Source organism: Choloepus didactylus, chromosome 7 (assembly GCF_015220235.1).
Source record: "Choloepus didactylus isolate mChoDid1 chromosome 7, mChoDid1.pri, whole genome shotgun sequence".
In the NCBI taxonomy this organism is placed as follows: domain Eukaryota; kingdom Metazoa; phylum Chordata; class Mammalia; order Pilosa; family Megalonychidae; genus Choloepus; species Choloepus didactylus.
This window is the reverse complement of record NC_051313.1, coordinates 42,186,295-42,208,035: the sequence shown is the minus strand read 5'-3', so window position 1 is coordinate 42,208,035 and position 21,741 is coordinate 42,186,295. Positions and strand designations below refer to the sequence as shown.

General features: G+C 42.4%; 1 protein-coding gene and 1 long non-coding RNA gene across 3 annotated transcripts in view; one reads left to right on the top strand and one right to left on the bottom strand.

The window, feature by feature from the left end:
- AFG1L (AFG1 like ATPase) overlaps positions 1-9,565 on the top strand; it is a 234,430-nt gene extending 224,865 nt beyond the window's left edge. For both annotated transcript variants that reach the window (XM_037842307.1, XM_037842306.1), the window contains exons 11-13: positions 3,447-3,587; positions 6,644-6,757; positions 8,782-9,565. In XM_037842307.1, coding sequence (XP_037698235.1) covers positions 3,447-3,587; positions 6,644-6,757; positions 8,782-8,931 — 405 coding nt within the window. In that variant the 3' untranslated portion in view covers positions 8,932-9,565. The remainder of the gene's footprint in view (positions 1-3,446; positions 3,588-6,643; positions 6,758-8,781) is intronic.
- On the bottom strand, positions 4,558-9,618 carry LOC119539141. Its single transcript, XR_005217798.1, has 3 exons — positions 9,517-9,618; positions 6,577-7,401; positions 4,558-5,418 (listed from the first exon to the last, which is right to left on the bottom strand). It is a non-coding gene; the product is annotated as an uncharacterized LOC119539141 (long non-coding RNA).
- Positions 9,619-21,741: the final 12,123 nt, after the last annotated feature.

Here is a 21,741-nt window from a genome sequence, read left to right as displayed (position 1 = left end):
CCCTTACTGTGTGCCATTGTCCTGGGTTAGGGGCTGTTCATTCATTTTGTGGCCTGGGGATTTTTCTCCCACCTGTTACTGATGGTATTACCAAGGCAGGTGTGAGGGAGAGAGCCTGGGGCAGAAGATATGTTTGTCATCTACAGATGACTTCATGGAGGGCTGAAGTGCTGGGAGGGCAAATACAGACCAGAGGGAGCAGCTGCTTCTACCTCCTGAGGAGCAAGGCATAGGCAGACGGAAGGCAATGTTTAGGCTACCAGGCTTCATTATCTGGGGGAAATGTTTATTTAATAGTTAATAAAATCATAGCTACTAATTATTGAATGTCTGTTGTATGCCAACTAGTGTACTATATATGTACCATTCATTTACTTCTCACATGAACTCTGTGAAATAATAGCTAATGTCTATTGGGCACTTACTGTGTGACAGTCCCTACTGTGAGATTTTACATGTAGTCAGTACAGCAAATCCTCAGGACAAGCCTGTGGGATAGGACCTGCTCTGCTCTCCTTTTTCAGAGAGATGTGCTCAAGGTCGCATGACTGGAAGTGACACAACCAGCGATTCCACAGCCTCTACCTTGTTGTCATTCCCAACTGTTTGACTTATTTGATTAATGAAAAATAACAGTCCTAATTAACAAGAATCTCTCACATCTCACCAAATTCAATTCTGAAAGGTTGAGTCTTACTTCTCAGACACTTCAACAACAAAACCAATATAAGAGAACTCACTCTTTAAATATTTACTAAGAAGAGCACTTCATATGTTAAATTAATCCTATGGAAGCTGATTCCTTATCAAAGACTTCCTTCTTTTATTAATACATTTCATTCTTCTTTCTCTTGTATTTTAAAAAAGTAATATTACCCAAATTGGGATTGTTTTTGGCAACTGATAACCTCTCCTTGTTTTAATGGCCATTGTTTTTAAAAGGGATAGATAACTATATCAAGCTTTGTGTTTTTTTACATGACTGAGCATATAATTGTTTTAGGGATTTGGGGGAAAGGGATATTTGCTAATACAATGGCAAATTCAGAACCCACTGACAAAGGTATAATAATTTGTAAAACAGCTGAGCAGGCAAAATTCTGATTTTCCGTTGCCCTAGGCTCTTCAGTGCACTTCTGATAATGATTTTCTTTGGGCATCTAGTTACACTGATAGAAATCACATCTGTGCATAAAGAGGGAGCTTAATTATACCTCCCTACAAAAAGTACATACCTAAAATGAGGTTTTACATTTTTACACATACTTTCTGGTTTACAAAAGTGAGCCATTAAATTCTTACCTCAACAAAGTAGTGTGTGTCACCCTCAGAGCACAAGAATCTTACGATATGTTATCCTTTTTACGAAAGGCTCCCCCTCGCTGTCCCCCTCTCTCCCTTTTAAGAATTGTTGCCATTACATGGTGGGGGTGGGGGCAGGTGTAGAAGAATTGCACTGAATCTTCCACGGCTCTGGAGACAGGCAAATGCACAAAGGCTGATTTAGCGCTTGGATGCAGTTCGTGGTGGAGCAAAACTTACTGGTGCCGATGAGAACATTTCTTTACATCCTCAACTCATTTGTACCAAGCCCAGCCGTTTGCACTCGGTAACAATAAGAGCTGCTAACATGGTTTGAGTGCTGATGTATGCCCCATGCACGGAGCTAAATGCTGTACGTGTGTTTCCATTTAAGCTTCACAATCCTGTGAGGGAGGAATCAAATTCTCACTCTGCAGATGGGAAAACTAAGGAACAGAAAGATGACATAACTTGCCAAAGGCCCTCAGTTAATAAGCAACAGACCGAAGATTCAAACCCAGGCAGGCTCTTAGCTGTTTTGTTGTGCCACACTCCTGGTCCAGCTCAGGCTTGACAGCTGGGTTCCCTTGCAAGAACAGGGTTAAACCCAATAAAAATGCAAACACTCAAACCCCTACATGGCTGAGGTGAGTGGAGTGTCAGCTAAAGCCAAGTTCTGAGTCTGAAGATGGAGACCGTCCAGCCAGGGAAGGAAAATGGGAAAGGAAAAGGGTTGTCTGCTTCTGTCCCCAGTTGTTATCTGGTTGGTGAGAGGAAACAGGGACATCTCTAAGCAGATTTCCAAAGGAGTCAGGTCCTTCTTTGTGCCCTTTCTCTCAGATTCTGTGCCCTTTTGCTATAGGTCCTGTAACTTCTATGTTCTCAGAGCTGCTGTCTCATGAGGGAACCACTTCTCCAGAGCTCAACTTTCTTAATTTGTCCTTACCTCTCCCCCCCTCCATGAGAATTCCCCTGCTCTGATTATAACTGATTTCAGCTGGATGTTAGGATCGTGGGGGGCCTAAATGAATGGATATTAGGGTGAGAATGACTCACTACCCTCCCCACTCCCCTCCCATACCCATCCTCACAATTCCCTAATTCTCCCAGGTACTTAGCCGTATCTGCATTTCTGAAAGAAGAGATTTTTAGTGCAAATGAGTTCTCAAGTGAGGGAGACATTTCTGGACAGGGAGGAGTATCAATGGATTCTGCTGGAAACTGAGGTAGTTCAGTCGCCCATTCCTAGGGATGGGTGATGGAGATCTGGGAGCTTTCAGAGGAACCTTCAGAGGAAGTCAGTCTCTGGGCTTCTCCCGACTCTAGCAGGGACCCCAAACCCTCCCCAATCTCGGCTCCTGGTCTGCTGCTCATCCACACTCAACTTGAAATGAGTACAATGTGTTTGCAGATAGTTTTCATAATTTTCATGAGTTAAATTCGTGTTTCGGGAACCAGCACTTCCCATCAGTGGGTGGCACTTGCATAGACCTGGAGCCCCGTACCCTCCTCACATCCAGAGGTGACCTCCAGAGGTGACCTCCAGACGGTGCTTGAGGTCTTGGGCTACTTGCTGGCCATTAAAACCTTCTGGTGTTTCCCATGGACGTTAACAAGTTTACTACATTGCATGTGAATAATTATGCCTCAGATTAAACTAAAAATATTTTCCAGTGACATCATTTCAAAATTGTGCAATAATATTCAGCATGCCGTTGTAAAATAGCTTCATTAATGATAGTGACAGTTAGCAGTTGGGTCTTGGGAAGAGGGTTTGTTAAGACATGTTTAAACTGTGTTACAGTAATATATTTTAAAAAGGAATAAAAAGATTGAACACCAACTGAGGCCCTGGCTAGATAGTCTTCCACTCTCCATCACACTCTCGTCTTCTTTCTTGTCCCTTTTTAATATCACTGTTAAGGCCATACAGTGCATACTCTCAGTGTCCTTCTGAATGAGGAAAAAGCATTTAGCCCACTCTCCCACTTTGAAAACACTGCCTCCTTTGATCAGGTTATCCCAAAGCTATCACCACATCCCATCTTGACAGAGAAGAGAGGCATTTACAAATTAAGCTAATCCAAAGGCAATCAGAAACAGTTTATTCTAATTTTCTATTATTTATTTCATTTTAATTACAGCCACTTGGAGCCAGTGACTATTTGGAACTATCAAATAATTTTGATACAGTATTTTTACGAAACATTCCACAATTTACACTGGCAAAGAGGACTGAAGGGCGAAGATTCATAACTCTCATCGACACCTTTTATGATTCCCAGGTGAGGATATAATACTTTTTTTCTCAAAACTAAACATTTTGGACTCGGGAGCCAGATTTCCTGGGCTGGAATTCTGGCTCTAGTAACACTTTCTTCTCTGTGTGTTAGTTTGCTTGCCTGCAAATCGGGAGTAATAATGGTACTTACTTCATAGAGTGGTTGTGAGGCCTAAATAAGCTCATCCGTATAAAGCATTTAAAACAATGCTTGGCCCAAGCTGCGTGCTATATGAGTACTACTGTAATTAGTAGTGGCAGCAATAGTGCAGTAAACTCCTGTCACAAAACATTCTGCTATACCACTGGATTCCATCATTCTTCCAGACAGATCATGGGCTCCATCTATGATTGTGTACAACATAATGCCCTTCTCAGAGTGAGTACTCAATAAATAACTGTTGCATGAGTAAATGATTGACCAGTGAACAATGAATGAACAAATGAGAGAATGGGTGAAAGACCCTCCTCAGTATTGGAGCTCTCTCTCCCTATGACCCAGAAAGCCTAAGAGCTAGTATTATACTGTCTTGCTGGTGGATTATTTTACCCAAAGAGCTGCATTTTAGCCTGAATTGCAGAGCCATTGCCCATTCATCAAGGCAGTATAGCCTAGTGGATAAGGAGTGGGCACTGGGGCCAGGCTGTCTCTGTCAGATACCAACTTAACCTCTCTGCACCTCGATTTCCTTCCCTAGGAAAAGGAGATAATAATAGTACTTACCTCATAAGTTTGTTGTGAAGGTTAAATGGGTATGTAAAGCACTTAGAACGTTGTCTGGCACATAGTAAACTCTTGATAAATGTGAGCCACCACCAATAGTATATATCAGTAAATGCAGATTTACAATAGAAGTATAAATACAATTTCAAATTAATTTCAATACTATTCTAATGTTATATAGAAATTTTCTTTTATTCCTTGGGCAGGAATAGAACAGTGATTCTAACATTGAAGGAACTTCCAGGGGAGGGGGAACTTCTGAGGGAGTAACAGAATCTGCTAGGTAGAGAGATGAGATTTTAATATTCCATTTATTCATTCATTCAACAACCTTTATTATGCCAAGTGTAGTGCTATGTGCTAGAAATTCAATGTCAAGACATGGTACCTGCCTTCATGGAGCTTATAGTCCACATAGTGTCAGAGAAATATTGATCTTATGTCCATGGAACCAAATGCAATATCATCGCTGTGGAGGAAGGAGAGAGGAGTGTGGCGCTGTGAGACTCCAGTGGGGCAGGACTGACTGATCCATTGGAAGGGGGTGCGTCCAGGAAGTCCCGCTGAGGATCACCGGCATCAGAATCCTCTGGGCTGCTTAAGATCTGGATCCCAGGGCCCACCCCTCTCACCCCTTCAGCAAAAGGACCAGAGTGGGGTCTGGAACCGGCGTTTTCCCAAGTGCCTCAGGTGCTTCTTATAAACGCGGAGAGCAGTGATGGTCGAACTCCACATGCAGGGTACACAGCGTAACCGGGCAGGCAGGGAGTCTGCAGCAGGGCCCTGTGATGGGCCTGAGCGTGGCTGTGGTGCAGTGGCTGAGGGGCGAGCGTGCCGTAGGGAGTGACATCAAAGTCTGCTGCCTGCTCCCAACGGGCCAGCCCACGCGTGATCTGGGAGGCAGGAGAGGCAGGGGGCTGAGAACGCTGAGCTAGGGGACCAAGTCCCATCAGTCCTCAGTGGTCACCTTCTGTAGTCGCTCATCCAAAGACTGCTTTGCAATCACTGTGTGGGGTGCAGAGTGAAGGGAGTGAGGCGGGAAATGGGCACTCTTTTCTAGAGGGCTAATGCTTCAAGAAGAAAGCAGTGGAGAGGCATTGGCAAGTGGTTCCTAGAGTGCAGTGATAAAATATTATTTTATATATATATATAATATATATATATTATATATATATAAAATTGAGCTACGAACGCCTTAAAGAAAGCTTTTGACCCCCATCCCTCTATCCCAGTCTCTAATCCTACCTCTCCTACTTTTTCACTTCTTAGAGGAAAAAAGATTTATCTGGCATATGATGGAATTCCTGAACCAGTTTCCTAACATATGCTTTAACTAAACTTTATACTTTAAATCGTATACTCTTCTTTAAAGAGTTTAAGTGATCTCATTTCAGAAACTGGGGATATTAAACAGACATTATTCTAAAATGTACTCATGAAAATTTGTGAAATAATGGGCATTCTTGTCCAAACAATGAAAAAAAGTGTCATTTGCCATTAAAAGAGTTTAGAAGAGGAAGTAGAAATCCATTTGGGTATGGAAAAAGTCAGTTCCAACTGACTTTTTCAAATGTCAATACTTTATTTTAAAGTATTGGTGTATTTATTTAAGTCATGATTTTTAAAAGGTAGCTGCAAATCCTGAAAATGAACTCAGGACTCTTTGTAATCAAGAAGAATGTGTTATGTACTTAAACAAATGGGCATTATAAAAGATACAAAAGCTGTTTCCATTATATGATCCCATATATACACTCAAATACTTGTGTAATCAAAAACATTAATGTGACTCTTAGTCTTTTTGAAGACTATCCTGGCAGGATGCTGATATAAATGTAGTCCTGGAAACATAGGGTATAATTACATAACCTTGCACTGGACTTAGCCGTCACCTCGTGACAAAGTGGTGCCCTCTTTATGGTGCATCTGGGGACACCTTTAATGCACACAGAGACTGGCTCCAAACAGCCATGTATACATTGTCAATATTGGGGAATAAGGGAAAGAGCTTTGGACTTAGAACTGTAAGATCCGGGCTGGCATCACGAGCCCAGACCTTTCCAGGCCTAAAGTTTCCTAATAAAACTTCTGCTCCCTTCTTCACCAGACAGTGTAAGATGTGTGGGAATATTTTGAAAAGCACCATGCAGTTTAAGAAGATCATGCTAGAGACACAAACTATTATAAAAATTATAGACGTTTTAAAAACAAAGATATGAGCTCTCAGATCTGACAAACAGGTTTTTCTTTGTGAGAGATTTGTTCTTACCTTCAGCTTGTGAAATGATGTATGTAAGAAGTAACAAACACCAGTTCTTCATTTTCCTCTATTTCAGGTGCGCATAATTTGCTCTGCATCGGCTCCTCTATCAAGCTTATTTCTGCATCAACATCATGACAGTGAGTTGGAGCAAAGCAGAATATTGATGGATGATTTGGGGCTGAGCCAGGTAAGCATTATTAGCATAATCTCTTTTTACTATAAAACAGCTTAATTGGTCTTGGTCTGATACCGTGGCTATGTTTTGAAGAAGGGATGCAATATACATTTAACCGTTGATTTGCTGCTTTCTTCTAAAGCCAGTGCAGCACATTTATTCTCAACATCACTAAAGACAGAGAATTACCATCTCAGAGTGCAAGGACCTTAGTGACCATGCAGGCCAAGCCTTCCTTTTGCAGATGACAAAAACCAAGTCCAGAGAGGTGAACTAAGGGGCCTGCAGTTACACAGCTGATTAATGGCAGGCCAGGGATGGATGCCAGGGCACCTGTGTCTGCTTCCAGGCTCATTCCACTACATCACGCTACCTTTTCTGGATGTTCTTCAGGTTTGCTGGATTTGTGGATTGCACAGTACAGTATCCAAGTGTGTGGGCTGGTTGTTCTGGGACCATGGCATGCCTAGCAAGGCCGCTGGCTTAAAATGAAGTCCGTGATTAATCTCTACTCAGCAAACATTTATGGATCACCTGAGGATGCCAGGTTCAGGGGACACTGTAGGGAACAGAATGATGCTGGCCCAGTCTTCCTGGAGCTTAGAGGCTGGTGATGTACCCCAGGCCAAGCAAAAGTGACTTTGCATTTCCTTCTTCTGTAAGAACATTACAGAGTATATTTCTCAGCTGTAGACAGTTGTAATTATTAGTAGAATTTTTTAAAACTATCTGTAAATACCCTGAGAATGAGGGAAGCCCCATGCTTCTAACCCCAGGAGCAAAAGGCCATTAGAAATGGGAAAACAAAACAAACAAGCAAACAAAAACAAAACAAAACAGAAAACAACAGTTCCTTGTAGACCTGCACAGAAATTATGCATTCTCAGGAATTGGGAGAATAAGGCTGATAATCCTCTAAAAAGTGAATTTTCAACATGCTTTCAAAATAGATTACTTAAACCTTATATGTAGAAATAAATAGCTGTTTATAAACCCATGTGCTGTGGCCTTTTGAAACAGTGCTTTCTCTAAGAGCAATAGTTGTATGCAAATATTGTCTTTGACAATGTGGAAAAGTACACTTGAGGTAGGGCTACATCATCTCCACTTCTAAAGTCCTTTAAATCATTGGCTTTTCAAGCTTTTGCCCCCTCGAAGCAGGCTTTAGGGACAGGGAAAAATAAGCTCAGCACTTGGGGAATAAAATGTGAAGAAATCAGGGGAGGTGACCTCAGGGTCAGGAAGTTTCGTCAGTGCATCAGTGGGGAAGATGGATTAGGAATCCAGAATTTTTCTCTGGAAGAACATAGCAGCAAACCCCTAAGGAAAGAGATGAAAATTCAAAGCCCACCCAGGCGCTTGCATTGGTGTCACCAGCCCCCGACTGCTAACTGGTCTCACAGAGACAGGACCCCTGTGGGGGATCAAGTGTCCCAGGGGCTCAGGACCAAAAGCACTGCTGGCCATTGCAAAGTGAGACCCCAGGCCCATTCTGCAGGACCCCAGGACCCCATGCAGACCTTTTGGCCATCCCGCTTGAAAATGCTCTTCAGAATTTGTCCCCAGGCCCCTCCCAGGGGCGTAAGCGTGCCCAGGAAGCCTCAGGAGAGTGCATTGGCCGCTTCCTAACTTGCCAGAACTACAGTTCTTTGCGGATACTTGCTTCTGGCGTGCACTTTTGGAGAAAGTATTCTTTTTCTGTCTGGCATTTCCTTTCTTTAGATTTTTGCAGAGAACTTTCATTTGGAAAAGAAAATTTCATATTTGGATTTTTTTTTTTCTGTAGTTTCAGCTTTATTTATTCTTTTAATCTTTTCCCTTTTAATTCTTTTTTCCCTGGTCATTTTGTTCTGTGTACTGCCTGCCTGTCTGTTTAAATTAGTTGATCCTCTGGTCTATTTTAAGAGACTGTCTATGAAAAAAATATATAGAAAAAATTTATAAACCTTAATTGTTATTTTACAACTCAGTACTTAGTTCTGTGCATTTTCATATGCCTTGGTTTTGATTGGTACTGGGTTTTTTCCCCTAACCAGGACTCAGTAGAAAGACTTGCCATGTTTACCGGAGAAGAGGAAATCTTCGCATTTCAGCGCACAATTTCCCGACTCACAGAAATGCAGACTGAGCAGTACTGGAATGAAGGGGACAGAAGCAAGAAGCACCCGCCACTTTCACATGAATAAAACTCTGGACAAAGGATTGATGCAGGGAGAGCTCTTCATTGTGGGATGTGAAGGAATCATTTTCTCATCATTAATTAGGCACTTTGTCCTCTGGACCATTTCCCTCTAAAATTGCTGTCAAAGATGTAGTGGATTAGTAAGTTAAAGCCATTTTTATAGTCTACTCTTTGCCTATTTATTTGGCCTTATTTCTGCTCTACAAAAATTATAATCAGCACTCCTGAATTAAGACCAGACTTTTTTGCTTCATATTAAATTACCTGAGTACACAAGTACGTGCTGAATGCAGCGTGTCTGGATGTGTCTGAGCTTTGGCTGCATGGTGGTCACATTGATAGAAACACATCTTTAATGAAAGAAAAACACAAAAAAAAGAGAAGGGGGGACAGAGAGAGGGCAAAAGAAAGAAAGAAAAAACGCCTACATTTCAGTTCAAAACAAAGAAAACCTTCTGATTATATTACAAACTAAGGGAATCATGTTTTGGAATATGGATTTATACAGTGAATTTGGGGGGGCCATAAATGATAATAAACCTCCCAGGCCTTCAGTTTCCCTCATGACGGAAACTATGGTTTCTTTTACCTCGAAATCAAGTTGGCAGGAAGGATGTGATCTCAAGCAGACTCAGAGTTGGTGGAAGAAATTGAGGACATGGCACCATCAAATGTGGAGTAAGGTCTTGACTTCCATCCGACCGGCTGGTCTGCAGGCGGGTGTCCCACCTCTGGCAGCCCGTAGGCTGGGGGTGGGAGTGGGGGTGGGGAGGAGGGAAGGCAGGGAATGGTGGCCACTGGGAGCATCTGGGGGGCCGAGTCAGATGCCCCAAGCCTGCTTGCTCATCTGCAGCAGACACGTGGGTCCCTCCACTCTGCAGATTGGCACTTGCTCTCATTGCAGCCTGCTGCACCCCACTACCTGACTCCCCACCTCCGTTCCCTGGCTGCTGCTTCTGCGGGAAGATGGACCCAACGTAAAACAGGAAAACGGTTGACAAACTTACTGTATGTAAAATCTTGTTTGTCCTACCTACCTTGAGGTCACTTCTCGATTCATTGAAGTAAAGCCTGACTTTGCTAATGCTTGTCAGAAAAAGGACCTTGGTTGAGGCTGTGAAGAGAGTCTAGATCTCTCCTTAAAAGAAAAAGAAAAAGAGAAAACACGAAATCCACAAATTCTTGTGAAAATCAAGCTTTTTTTTTTTCCATTAGGCGCAGGTGAGTCAGTTCAAACACAGGACAACAATCATCAAGATAACTTAACTCTGAACCTATTCAATGTATTAGTTAAAAATCCATCCACATTAGTTTGTTTTGGACATTCTGCTTATTTTAAGTCAAACAGGTAGATGGATGGCATACCCAAGTAGAGGGAAAAGTTTAAATCAGGGCTTTTGAAAATCTATGTGTTTTAGAAATATTTCTATTGAGGTGAAGTGCAGTGAGTTCAAAAGAAGCTAAGTAATAGAAAGGATAGAAGATAATAGCCACTATGTGTCAGATTTAATACTAGCTAGTTACATTATTTCAGTTAAAAAATTGTCCTATAAAGTTAATATAATCATCCCAGTTTGGAGATAAGGAAACTAAGCCTTGGGAAAGTTAAGTAGTTTGACCCAAGATTTAGAACTTGAAGTTGCAGAACTCATGTACTTCCTGTTATACCATACCACCTCCTACTCTCACTATAAAAATCATTTTAATATTGCTTTCATTATTGTTTTAACTGTGAAGATGAATTTACAGTGCAATTGGTTTTGAACTCAATAAGTATGAAATATTTAATTTCATTCTTGAAAACTTAGCTTTTTGCTTTGCACATTTCTTTGGCAAGTTAATAAAAAGACAGTATGCCTGAATGGACAGACAGACAGACAGGTGGACAGCCTGACTGATGGAAAGAGGAACTGTCCCTCAGTGTGTGGGTATATTTAAAACAGTCCCCCTCTTAGTCTCAAGTTCTGCTGTAAAAGGTTTTTTGAGGTCAGGTATTTGGAACTAAAATTTCATTTTTCCATAGAAACAATGATAGAAAGTTAGTTAGGGCCCTGGCTCAATGCACAGTGGATGCAATTCTCAGTGGAGATGCCCTATAATTTTAGTACTAAAGAACTTAAACCCCTTTTGAATAACTGTTTCTGTAGGGTGAAACTGTAGATCAGGCTCCACCCGAGTAACTGGAGCACGTTCCAGTCTCCTTCCCCTGCTCCCTTGGCCTGGTGGGAGAGGCCCAGGGGAAGAGGCTTTGGGAGCCTGGGTGGGGTCCCTGCAGGGAGCAGGGCTGCAGGGGTTGGGTGGGGAGTGGCCTGGGTACCGGGAGAGGCGAGCAGGGAGGGCCGTGGGGGCCTAAGAGGGTTCAACTTTAAGCCTTGTGTCTTCTCCACAAAGTCTGTTTCATCAAATAGCACGCAAGAAAGAAGCCAAAGTTGTAAAGTATAGCCGAGGTTCCAGAAAACAAGATGGTAGTTCTACTCAAAGAAAATTAATGCCAAAAGGAAACGTGAGAAACGACCCCTAGATTGGAAAGCATTGTTTTAATTCGTGTGTTTTTCTTCCCAGTCCCTCCCTGATGATATTCTCGGGATTCCGATCTTCCTCTCCAGGGCTGCATAAAATCTCTCCGAGCAAACACTGCTTTTCTGAATGCTTTAAATTTATACTTGAAGATGGTGGTTCGGGCTGAGCCTGGCTGTGGAGCATTCCCACTCGCTAGAAATCAGACCGACAAAGTCCTCTGCAGTTGGGGGAAAATGCCGTGAGTCAGGGGCTGCCGTCCAATATGATTAATAGTTCCCAGACTTAAAAGAAGTCAAGTAGAAAAAAAGGAAAACGTTTCATAGAAGAAAGGAAGGAAAAATCTGATCACTGCATTACGTTTGTATTTCTGTAAGCAGTGGATGAGCTTATTTGCTGACATGAATAATAATAAGAAAAATGTGCTGGACTTAAAGAATTTTAACCCTGTTTCTGATGTTTATAAGGCCAAAAAGACTATAGTACTGTTCTAAGCAAATGTATGCATTTTCAGTGAGATTTCAAATTTCTAATCATAAAGCAATCCTTTAATTTTCCTGAAGTACATTTCCTCTACATATAAGCCTGCAACAAGCCATTTAAAAATCACTTTGGAGTTTTGAAAAAATTAAAACTTCACTTGTAAAATATATAAATGGATGTGCATCTATCCATATATTTATTTAATATTATTTACTTAATTTCATAAACATATAGTGTTTATTGTGTGCCAAGCTTGTAAGCTGTTTTATCTGTAAGAGATAAAACAGAATATTGAGTTGCTTAGATGTACATTGGAATAGTAATGATCAAAACACTAATTTATTTTTTAATGCATTTTTAAAATTTTAATCACTGTTATGTATGTAACTGATAACTTTCAAAGCACGATTAAACAAGTAGTTAGCAAATTTCAAAGAAATTATGGGTTGTAGTTCCACTTCAGTCATTTCCATTATTGTAAAATATAACATAAATACAGAAAAGTGTTACCTTTCAAAATAAAGCTCAACAAGCAGTTATAAAGGTAATTTCAAAAACTGCAATGGGTTACAGTTCCACAGTTTCAGTTCTTTCCTTATTGTGACATACAGGATATATACAGAGAGGTGCTAACTTTCAAAGCACAATTTAATGAATAGATACAGAGCCAATTTCAAAGAATGTTACAGGTACTGTTCTACCATTTCAGTTATTTCCTTCTAGCTATTCTAATACCCTAGCATCTAAAAATATATATATGTATATAGAAAACATATTGATATGGAAAAATTTAATCTATTAAACTTCCAATTGAACTACCTCTGTCCTGAAAACAATATTCCTAATCCAAGTCACTTGAAGCTACCCTCGCAGCCCTTCAACTGAGATAAAAAAACACCCGGAGTGACTGGGGTGCTGGGTCTCTGATGGGTTCCCGATTGATGACAGAAAGCTGTCTGGCAGCAGGGCTATAAGTGATGTTGTAAGTGATCATCAGATCCACTAACCTCACAAGACATCGCTTGATGGTACAAAAGAATTCCTTTGGAGATGAGCTGACAACTCTTTCTTAAGACAAAATTCAGATTAGTTTTTCCCATTAGCATAGCAGTTCATTTTTCCAGAAGAGAAAACTGTAAATAATAAAACCCACCCTCTTGTTGAGCATCTGCTGACTCTGGTGAGCATCTCTAGAAACCTCACATCCATTACCTATGCTGAGAGCCAGGTCAGACACCGTCTACTGACCTTTTGCCTGTCATGCCCTGAAATTCCAGGAGGGCATCTGTCTGACTTGCTTACTTAGGATATTTTCTAGAGGTTGTCCTGTGAAGTGTCCTCTCTCAGGATTGTGCTTTTCAGGTCACACAGCTGTTGACTACTCTTCTCTATGATGTACCTGCTCTTATCACAACACAGTGGGAAGGGCTTGGGCTCAGGAAGAACCCATCTCTGGCATCTATGTCTTTGTGACCCTGAACAAGGTAGTGCTCTGAGCCTCACTTTTCTCATCTATAAATAGGACTATTAATGCCCATTGCATAAAGTTGTTTTGAGGATAGTTGGTGAAAAGCACTTCACAAATGGCAAAGGATTAAGCAAATATTGGTTGTTATCTATACTAATGATTACGATCATAAAGTGACAATAAATGCCTATAGTCTGCTTTGCGTTGGAGCCTTTTGAGGAACTCAAAACAGTAGAAGACATCCCTCCCCCATATTGTTCCTAGCAGAAGGGAAAGGGTACAAATTAAATAGCTAGACACCAAGGGCACAGAATTCTGGCTTAATAAGATGCTGTGAAGGTTGTTAAATTCAAATTCATTCTTCCAGGATTGTTCAATACAGAAAATGAATGGTTGCATCTGTTTAGTGAGCATCTAAGATTTCCCGGGAAGAGGGCCCCATCTAGTGGTCAGTGGGATGAACTGACAGAAAAAAGCAAGATTTGAGCAGGGTTGAACAGTGGTTCTCAGTACTGCACATTCTGTGGCTAGTTCCCAACTCCAGAGATTCAGACGTAATTGGTCAGACGTAGCACCCCAGCATCAGTATTTTTTTAGTTTGTATATTTTAAAAAAATTCAGTTTTATTGAGATATATTCACATACCACACAATCATCCACAGTATATAATCAGCTGTTCACAGTACCATCATATACTTGTGCATTCATCACCCCAATCCATTTTTGAACACTTTCCTTACACTGAAAGAATAAAAATAAGAATAAAAAACGAAAGTAAAAAATAACACTCAAATTATCCCTCCCCCCCAAGCCCACCTCAATCTTCATTTAGTCCCTGTCCCCATTTTTCTATTCATCCTTCCATACACTGGATAAAGGGAGTGTGATCCACAAGGTTTTCACAATCACACTGTCACCCCTTGTAAGCTACACTGTTACACAATCGTCTTCAAGAGTCAAGGCTACTGGGCTGGAGTTTGAAAGTTTCAGGTATTTACTTCTAGCTATTCCAATATATTAAAACCTAAAAAGTGTTATCTATATAGTGCATAAGAATGTCCACCAGAGTGACCTCTCGACTCCTTTTGGAATCTCTCAGTCACGGAAACTTTATTTTGTTTCACTTTGCCTCCCACTCCTGGTCAAGAAGATTCTCTCAATCCCATGATGCCGGGTCCAGGCTCATCCCCAGGAGTCATATCCTGCACTGCCAAGGAAATTTACACCCCTGGGAGTCAGGTCCCATGTAGAGGGCAGGGCAGTGAGTTTGCCTCCCCCAGTGGGCTTAGAGAGAAAGCCACATGTGAGCAACAAAGAGGTTCTCTGGGAGAGAATCTTAGGCACAATTACAGGCAGGCTTAGCCTCTCCTTTGCAGTAACGAGCTTCATAAGGGCAAGCCCCAAGATCGAGGGCTCAGCCTTGTAAATTGTTAAGTCCTCAATGTTTGTGAGAATATCAGTAATAACCCAGGTGGGGACGTCCAACGTTTCTGCATTTTCCCCGAGTTCCTCAGGGGACCCTGCAAATATACTTTTATTCTCTGCCCAAATTATTTTGGGATATATTGGGATTTCACACTAACCCCAGCATCAGTACTTTTTAATGCATCCCATGGAATTCTAATGTGCAGCCAGGGTTGAGAACCACTGATCAGGCTGTTGATGAAGTTTTTTCACAGTCAGTTGGTAGACAGAACTGGGCCTAGAGCTGGCTCTACTGACTCCTGCCCTGGGAACGTTCCAGGGAGCAAAGGCTGCTGCTGTGAGGCTCGTGGGTCCTGGAGCCAAGGTGACTGGTGCCCAGGTCATCTTAAGGTCTTCCCTGGGCCCCCCCAGTGCCTGCTTCTCTCCTTGCTGCCTTAGACTCTCTGCCTTCCTTTTCCACCCTCACTAACAATTACAGCAATAGCTAACTGGGTATTGTTTCCTGGTTTACAAATTACTTGCTCTAACTCTATCATTTCATCCACAGCAATTATCTGAGAGGGTGTAATTATCCTTATTTCCCATGAAGAAATGGAGGCACCAGGAGGTTAAGGGGTTTGTCCAAAGTAAAGCCACTGAGTGGCTGAGTTGTAACCCAAACCCGTGTTTTCTAGATCCAGATCCTGTGGTCTGTGGTCTTCCTTGCAGCAGTAATGAGAGCCCCATTTTCTGATCCATTGTGGGCCTTGAAGGCTGCATAGCAGAGATGTGGGGTGCAGGGAAATGTACAAGGGCCTGGAACTGAAATCACCGTTGCTGGCAAAACTTTGTAGTACTACCTGAACAATAATTCTGTAAAAGAAGGTTTTAGTACCTGTGCTGGTTTGTATATAGTATGTTGCCCAGAAAAAGCCATATTCTTTAATGCAATTTTGTGGGAGCAGACGTATTAGTGTGGATTTGCCCATTCGCTGCGGGCCTTGGTTGGTTTACTAGAGCCTTATACAAGCCCAGACAGAAGGAGCTTGTAGGAGCTGGAGCTGAGATGGACATTTTGAAGATGGCCATTGGAAGCTTATGCAGACATTTTGGAGAACACCATTTTGGGACGTAACCTGGGGGCAAGCAGCACCAGCCACGTGCCTTCCCAGCTAACAGAGGTTTCCTGGATGCCAGTGGCCTTTCTCCAGTGAAGGTACCCTTTGTTTATGGACACTTTATGGCCTTAAGACTGTAACTGTGTAACCAAATAAACCCCCTTTTATAAAAGCCAATCCATTTGTGGTATTTTGCATTCCGGCAGCATTAGCAAACCAGAACAGTACCACTGGAACCACTTTTTTGTTTAATGAGAAAACTGGCATCAACAAATGGCTAAGCAAGGTAGACTCTGCCTGCCATGAATCCTCTGCAGTAGCCAGAGCATCAACTAGATTTGGATGTGGCACCATGGACAAACCTCAAAAGCCATGTAGATTCAATACTACTAATATAAATTCAGAAATCCACACATAAAACACCACTAAGTATTTTTGTAGGGCACACAAAGTCTAATTGTATGTATGGAAGATACATTGGCGGGAAACAAAATAAATACACCAGAGGGGATGCTTATGGGAGGAGAGAAAGGAGATTGGGCAAGAGAACAATAAAGGAAGAAGAAACAAATGGGGGCCTTTGAGGGACAAATGATGTCAGTGTGTCATAAACCAAGGAGTGTGATCAACACAACCTGATGCACCAGAAGTCCCTAAAAAGAAGGCAGAGTGGAAAGTGGTTGAGACAAGAACTTGAAGGAAAATGATGAGGGGTCCATCAGGGATGGAGCCCCGAGGGCCCAGCAGAAGGGGGGCAGCGCCAGGGCTGATGGAACCAGTCAGCAGACCCCAGGCTTGCCCCGACCCACTGCGACCCAAGGGAGGTGCAAAGACAATGGACATTTTGGGGACTGGCAATGAGATATTTTAGAAAGTCTATGCAGGGTGGGAAACTAGGGTGCTGGTGAGAGGCTGGTGAGCCATGAAAGGCTGGGGTGTCAGAGTACAGCAGAAGAGTGGGTGGGAGGGGTGGGCACGGGAAGAGAGGAAGGCTCACACGGTGTGCTCAGAGAAGGGGAGCTTGAGATTTGAAAGGAAGGGACTCAGTCTCAGGACCACTTTCCTCTCAAAATTATTGCCGATCCCAAAAAACTTTTATTCGTGTGTATGAATATCCATATTTTACTGTATTAAAAATTAAAACTGAGAACTTGTTAAATATTGATTTTATTTATTTAAAGTAACTATAAGACGCTCATTGCATGTTACATAAATAGGACTATGAAAAATAACTTATTTTCAAAAAAATTGAGAATTTTGCACCTATCTGGCTTAATAGAATAGAATAGATCTTCCCATCTACTTCTGCATTTAATCAGTTGTCATTATCACACATCAGGTAGCCTCTGGAAGAGACACCTGTATACTTGTGAGAGAATGATTGTGAGAAAGGCAAATAATGGCTTAGTATTATTATGAAGAACAGTTTTGACTTTCCCATTGAAAGAATCTCAGGTCCAACAAAGTTGAGTTTACTGCTAATGGGATAAGTTCCAGTGAGCTTGCTGGGGCCCAGTGGTAAGGCAACTGGGAGGGTGAGAGGTCAGGGCAAGGGGCGTGGCTCAGCTGGATGGAATTTGTGATGGTGACCAGTCTGCTTACTGAAGCTTCTCTCACTCTTGCCAACCCTGACCTTCTAATCACCACATGCAGAGGCCTTGCTTTGGTTTCCTTTACCACTCTCCCTGCTCTGAAGCATTCAGCACTTCACCATCCCAGCCCCACCCTTACAACGCTTCTCTAGCTTCCATGGACCAACAGTTGGGTTTCCTCCTACCTCTCAGCTCCTCCATTTCTGAAGGCTTCTGGCTCCTTTTTTCTTACCTGCCTGAGTTCTTTCCTGGATCCATTTAAAAGTGGTAATCATAAGAACAACATCCAACATTACACTAAGTACTTTCACACAGATCATCTTCTTCACACTTTTGATTTCCGCAACTACAAATACTACCCGATGCCAGTTATTCCCCAAAGCATATTCCCATCCCTGATTCCCCCAGTCTCCTGTTCTGCACTTCCAGCTGTACAGCTGCCTGTTTGATCTCTCCTCTTGAATGTTTCTTGAACTCGTATGTCTAAAATGGTGCTGATCTCAACCCAGTTCTCCACTCTTGTGATATCTTCTTGCAACAATATTGTCCCAGGCACTCAGGCAGCTGCAATTTTCTATGAATTGACAAGGGCTGGTGATGTTGGGAACAAAAAGAAAGGGATAGACATTAGAATCATGGTGATGCAAGATTGAGAAATGGTCAAGGTAAGAATCAGGATAGTTAAAATATGGAACAAATGGAATGAATGGCACAGAATTATGGCAAATCCAACAGTCTGAAGATAGGAGCAGTGTGAGCAGATGTGATGCAAGGACTCTGGGCCTGTCCTGAGTGTTTCTCTAGTTCCAGAAGCGGTTCTGGATTCTCCCCAGTCTTCGTTATCACCCTGGGGCTGAGGGTAACTTTGGAGTCTTACAGAACCAGGCAGACTGAGATACTGTAGTTAGTTGATAGTTATCATTCCTCGTTTGCTCCTTCATATATTGAATAAGCATTTTTTGAATGCTGCTTACGTGGCAGGCACTCTGTTAGATGCTAGGTGTGATAGAAAGATGTAAAAGTGGTTATTTTGATAGGAGATTCTATATATTGATCAAATTGTTTCTTAAGGAAAGGGCCCCAATCCAAATCAAGGTAAAATCTGGAATCGGCAGGACTGACATAAGAACGAGGCTCTCCTGACTGGAGGTGCCAACCTGGTTGGAACATGCACCCCCCACCCCACCTCCAACATCACCTTTCTCATAGTCTACCCCAGCCATTCTTTTTCAGTTTCCCCAAATCTCAGCTAACACAAAGACCCAGTAATGTTTGAGGGATACAGATAATAAACTCAGAAAATACTTAGAGTCTAGATGAGCTGGCTAATAAAATTTTAATTTGGTCATCTTCAGCTTTCAGCTCTCCTTCATTCCAGCTTCACCTCCATATTCTGGACACCTTTTCTATCCCCTACCACAAGGAAATACTCTCAGAGTCACAAAGACGTCTCCAAGTGCTGTCCTAGGAAGAGAAAGGTCCCGGAAGAATCTCCTTTTCCTGCTGTGGTAGACAATCCTCAAGCTTGCCCACATCCAGTTCTCTTTTCCTTCCAGGCACTCAGAAGGATCACACTTCCCAGCCCCTTGGTAGGGCCTTTGGACTAGTTCTGGGTAGTTGGTTGTGCATGGAAGTGAGGTAACATGTATTACTTTCAAGATGAAGCTGATTCGAGATCTTCTAGTTCTCTCTTCTCTTGCCATGCAAACCTGAAAATATCACAGTGAGATGGATGCACCTAAGATGAAAGCATCCTGGACTGCTAGGCTACCACATGGAAAACAGCTGTCTGGAAATTCACAGTGGACTCCACATGTGCAAAAAATAAAATTGCATTATAAGTGTCTTAGTTTGCCAGGCTAAGACAAAACTCACACAGTGGGTTGGCTTAAATATCAAGAATTTATTGGCTCACAGTTTTAGAGGCCAGAAGTCCAAAAGCAAGGCCAAGTCTCCCCAATGTCTGTAGCGTCCTAGTGCTGGCTTGCCATTATCCTTGAGGTTCCCTGGCTTTCATCTCCACCTCCCATCATATGGGAACATCCTTGACCTCCTCCTGTGTTTCTCTGACTTCTGGCTTTTATAAGGCCTTCAGAAATATGAATTATGTCTCATCTTGATTCAGTTTTGCCAAAGCAAAATAGGATCTTAGAAGATCCTATTCACAGATGAGTCCACCCCTTAACTGGTAATACATCTTCAAAGGCCCCTATCTATAAATGAGTTCACACCCACAGGAACACAGATTAAGGATGTGTCTTTTGAAGAGGTACATAATTCAATCTCCCACAATAAACCCAGGAGATTTTTGGTGTCATTTGTTATCACTGCATAATCTAGCCTTTCTTGGCTATATTCTTGGCCAATCCTTCCCATTTCAGTCTCTTGCCTGAGAACTGATGCTAAGAATGGCTACTCTCTTCACCTTTACCTCCAGATCCACATGGGGGTCCCTGAAAGAGCTTAACAATATCAGCACATCTCTATATCTCCCCAAACCCCAACAGTCATACATATAGATAACTGTCCCCACCAACCCCACTGCATTCCTCAATCTTTAAATATTTCCTTACTTTGTCTCTACATTCTTGGTCACAATTAAAATACTAGGCAGACAGGTTTAAATTTATCATATGACTTTAAACCCATCCTCCCTGGCACTGAGATGGCCAAGAAAGCTGCTTCCAATCATTTTCTGCTTACAGCTCAGCCATCAGCTGTTTAAAGCTTTGAATAGCTTCAAGTTATAAAAAACATCTGCCCAAGTATAAAGTCTGCATCCAGACAAACCCATTTTCAGAGATGGAATCGATCCAAGCAAAGAAGCAAAGGCAGGGCACGAAGTCAAGCAACACTGGAGCATGGGCTTGGACTGGCCCCTGAAGAAACCCAGACAGCAGGAGCAGTGTGGGGCCAGAAGGGAGCCCCGGTTAGGAGGCAGGGGTGTGTTTGGGACCTGCTTCTACCTAACCCTGGGTAAGTCACTTAACCTCTTTGGGCCTCACTTGTGAATTTTTTTTCTGTGAAGTCTAACATTTTATAATTGGATTAAATAGCGTACAGATACGAATGGCCAATAAACACATGAAAAGATGCCCAGAGCACCGAGGGCTTGAAGTCAGCGGGGTGTTTAATGGAAGGCAGAGAAAGGACAGACTAGAGACACTGTGTGCTGGGGAGGAGAGCTGCAGGATGACAAGAACCAGTCCCTGCTCTCCGGGAGACTAAATGCGTGTAGAGAAAGCTCTAATACAGCACAGAGTGTGATAAGTATCAGGAGAAATTACTAAGTGCTCTGGAAATTCAGAAGAGGGAGATGTAATGACTCAAATGTTATTCTTCTGAATGTTCAGAGAGAAATGGGATGTAATTTGGTCTCCCGGACTTAACACTTTATCTTTAGAACCCAAAATTTAGGGTACATAGTGTAAAAACTGCTATCATCAAAATGTGCCCCTTATTTTGTACTAATAGCCTATCATATTTTTAACCAAACTCTGTAACATGCAGAATATTAAATTCAATTGCTAAAGAAGTATCAGTTGATTTCTGTTGATTAGAGTAACATAGTCCGTAGAATTAAAAATAATTGCTTATACTTTTGTGGTACTGACTTAATCAGATTTAACAGCACAAAAATAATCCTCGAACCATGATATAGTGTAACATTAGGTTTGGGGCAAAATAGACACCCGCTGTATGGGTGAGCTCACCCCCGATACCTGGACCCCTACTCACGCTGGATCTGCAACCCATGGCCACCCTCCAGGCCTGCCCTGACCCTGGGCTCAGACAGCACCTTCTTCTCCAAGGTCTGTCCCCAGCTTGTGCCCTTCGGACTCTCCCTCGAGGCTAGAAATTGGGCCCCAGGGTTGGGGAAGGGTCCTTAAACCTGTTCTCCACCTCACAGCCTGCATTTGCCCCATTTAAGCAGAGCATGGCTTCTCCTTTCAGCTTTCCTTCGTGCTCTTTCCAAGCTCCCCGTGAGCTAGAAAGTGGCTGGGCAGGAACCAGGAGACACCAGCTCGGGTTCCAGCTCCAGGAGGGGGCAAAACCCAGCTCCTTGGGGCCTTGGTTTTCCTCCTCTGTCCAGTGAGGTTTAGCTTGCTATTTGGCGTCAGACAGACCTGGGATGAAATGCCTGCTCTGTCTCTTAATAGAGGCATGTTCCCTGAGCTCTCTAACCTTCACTTGTAGGTTTGTAAAATGGGAGAAAGATGACCTACCTTGCA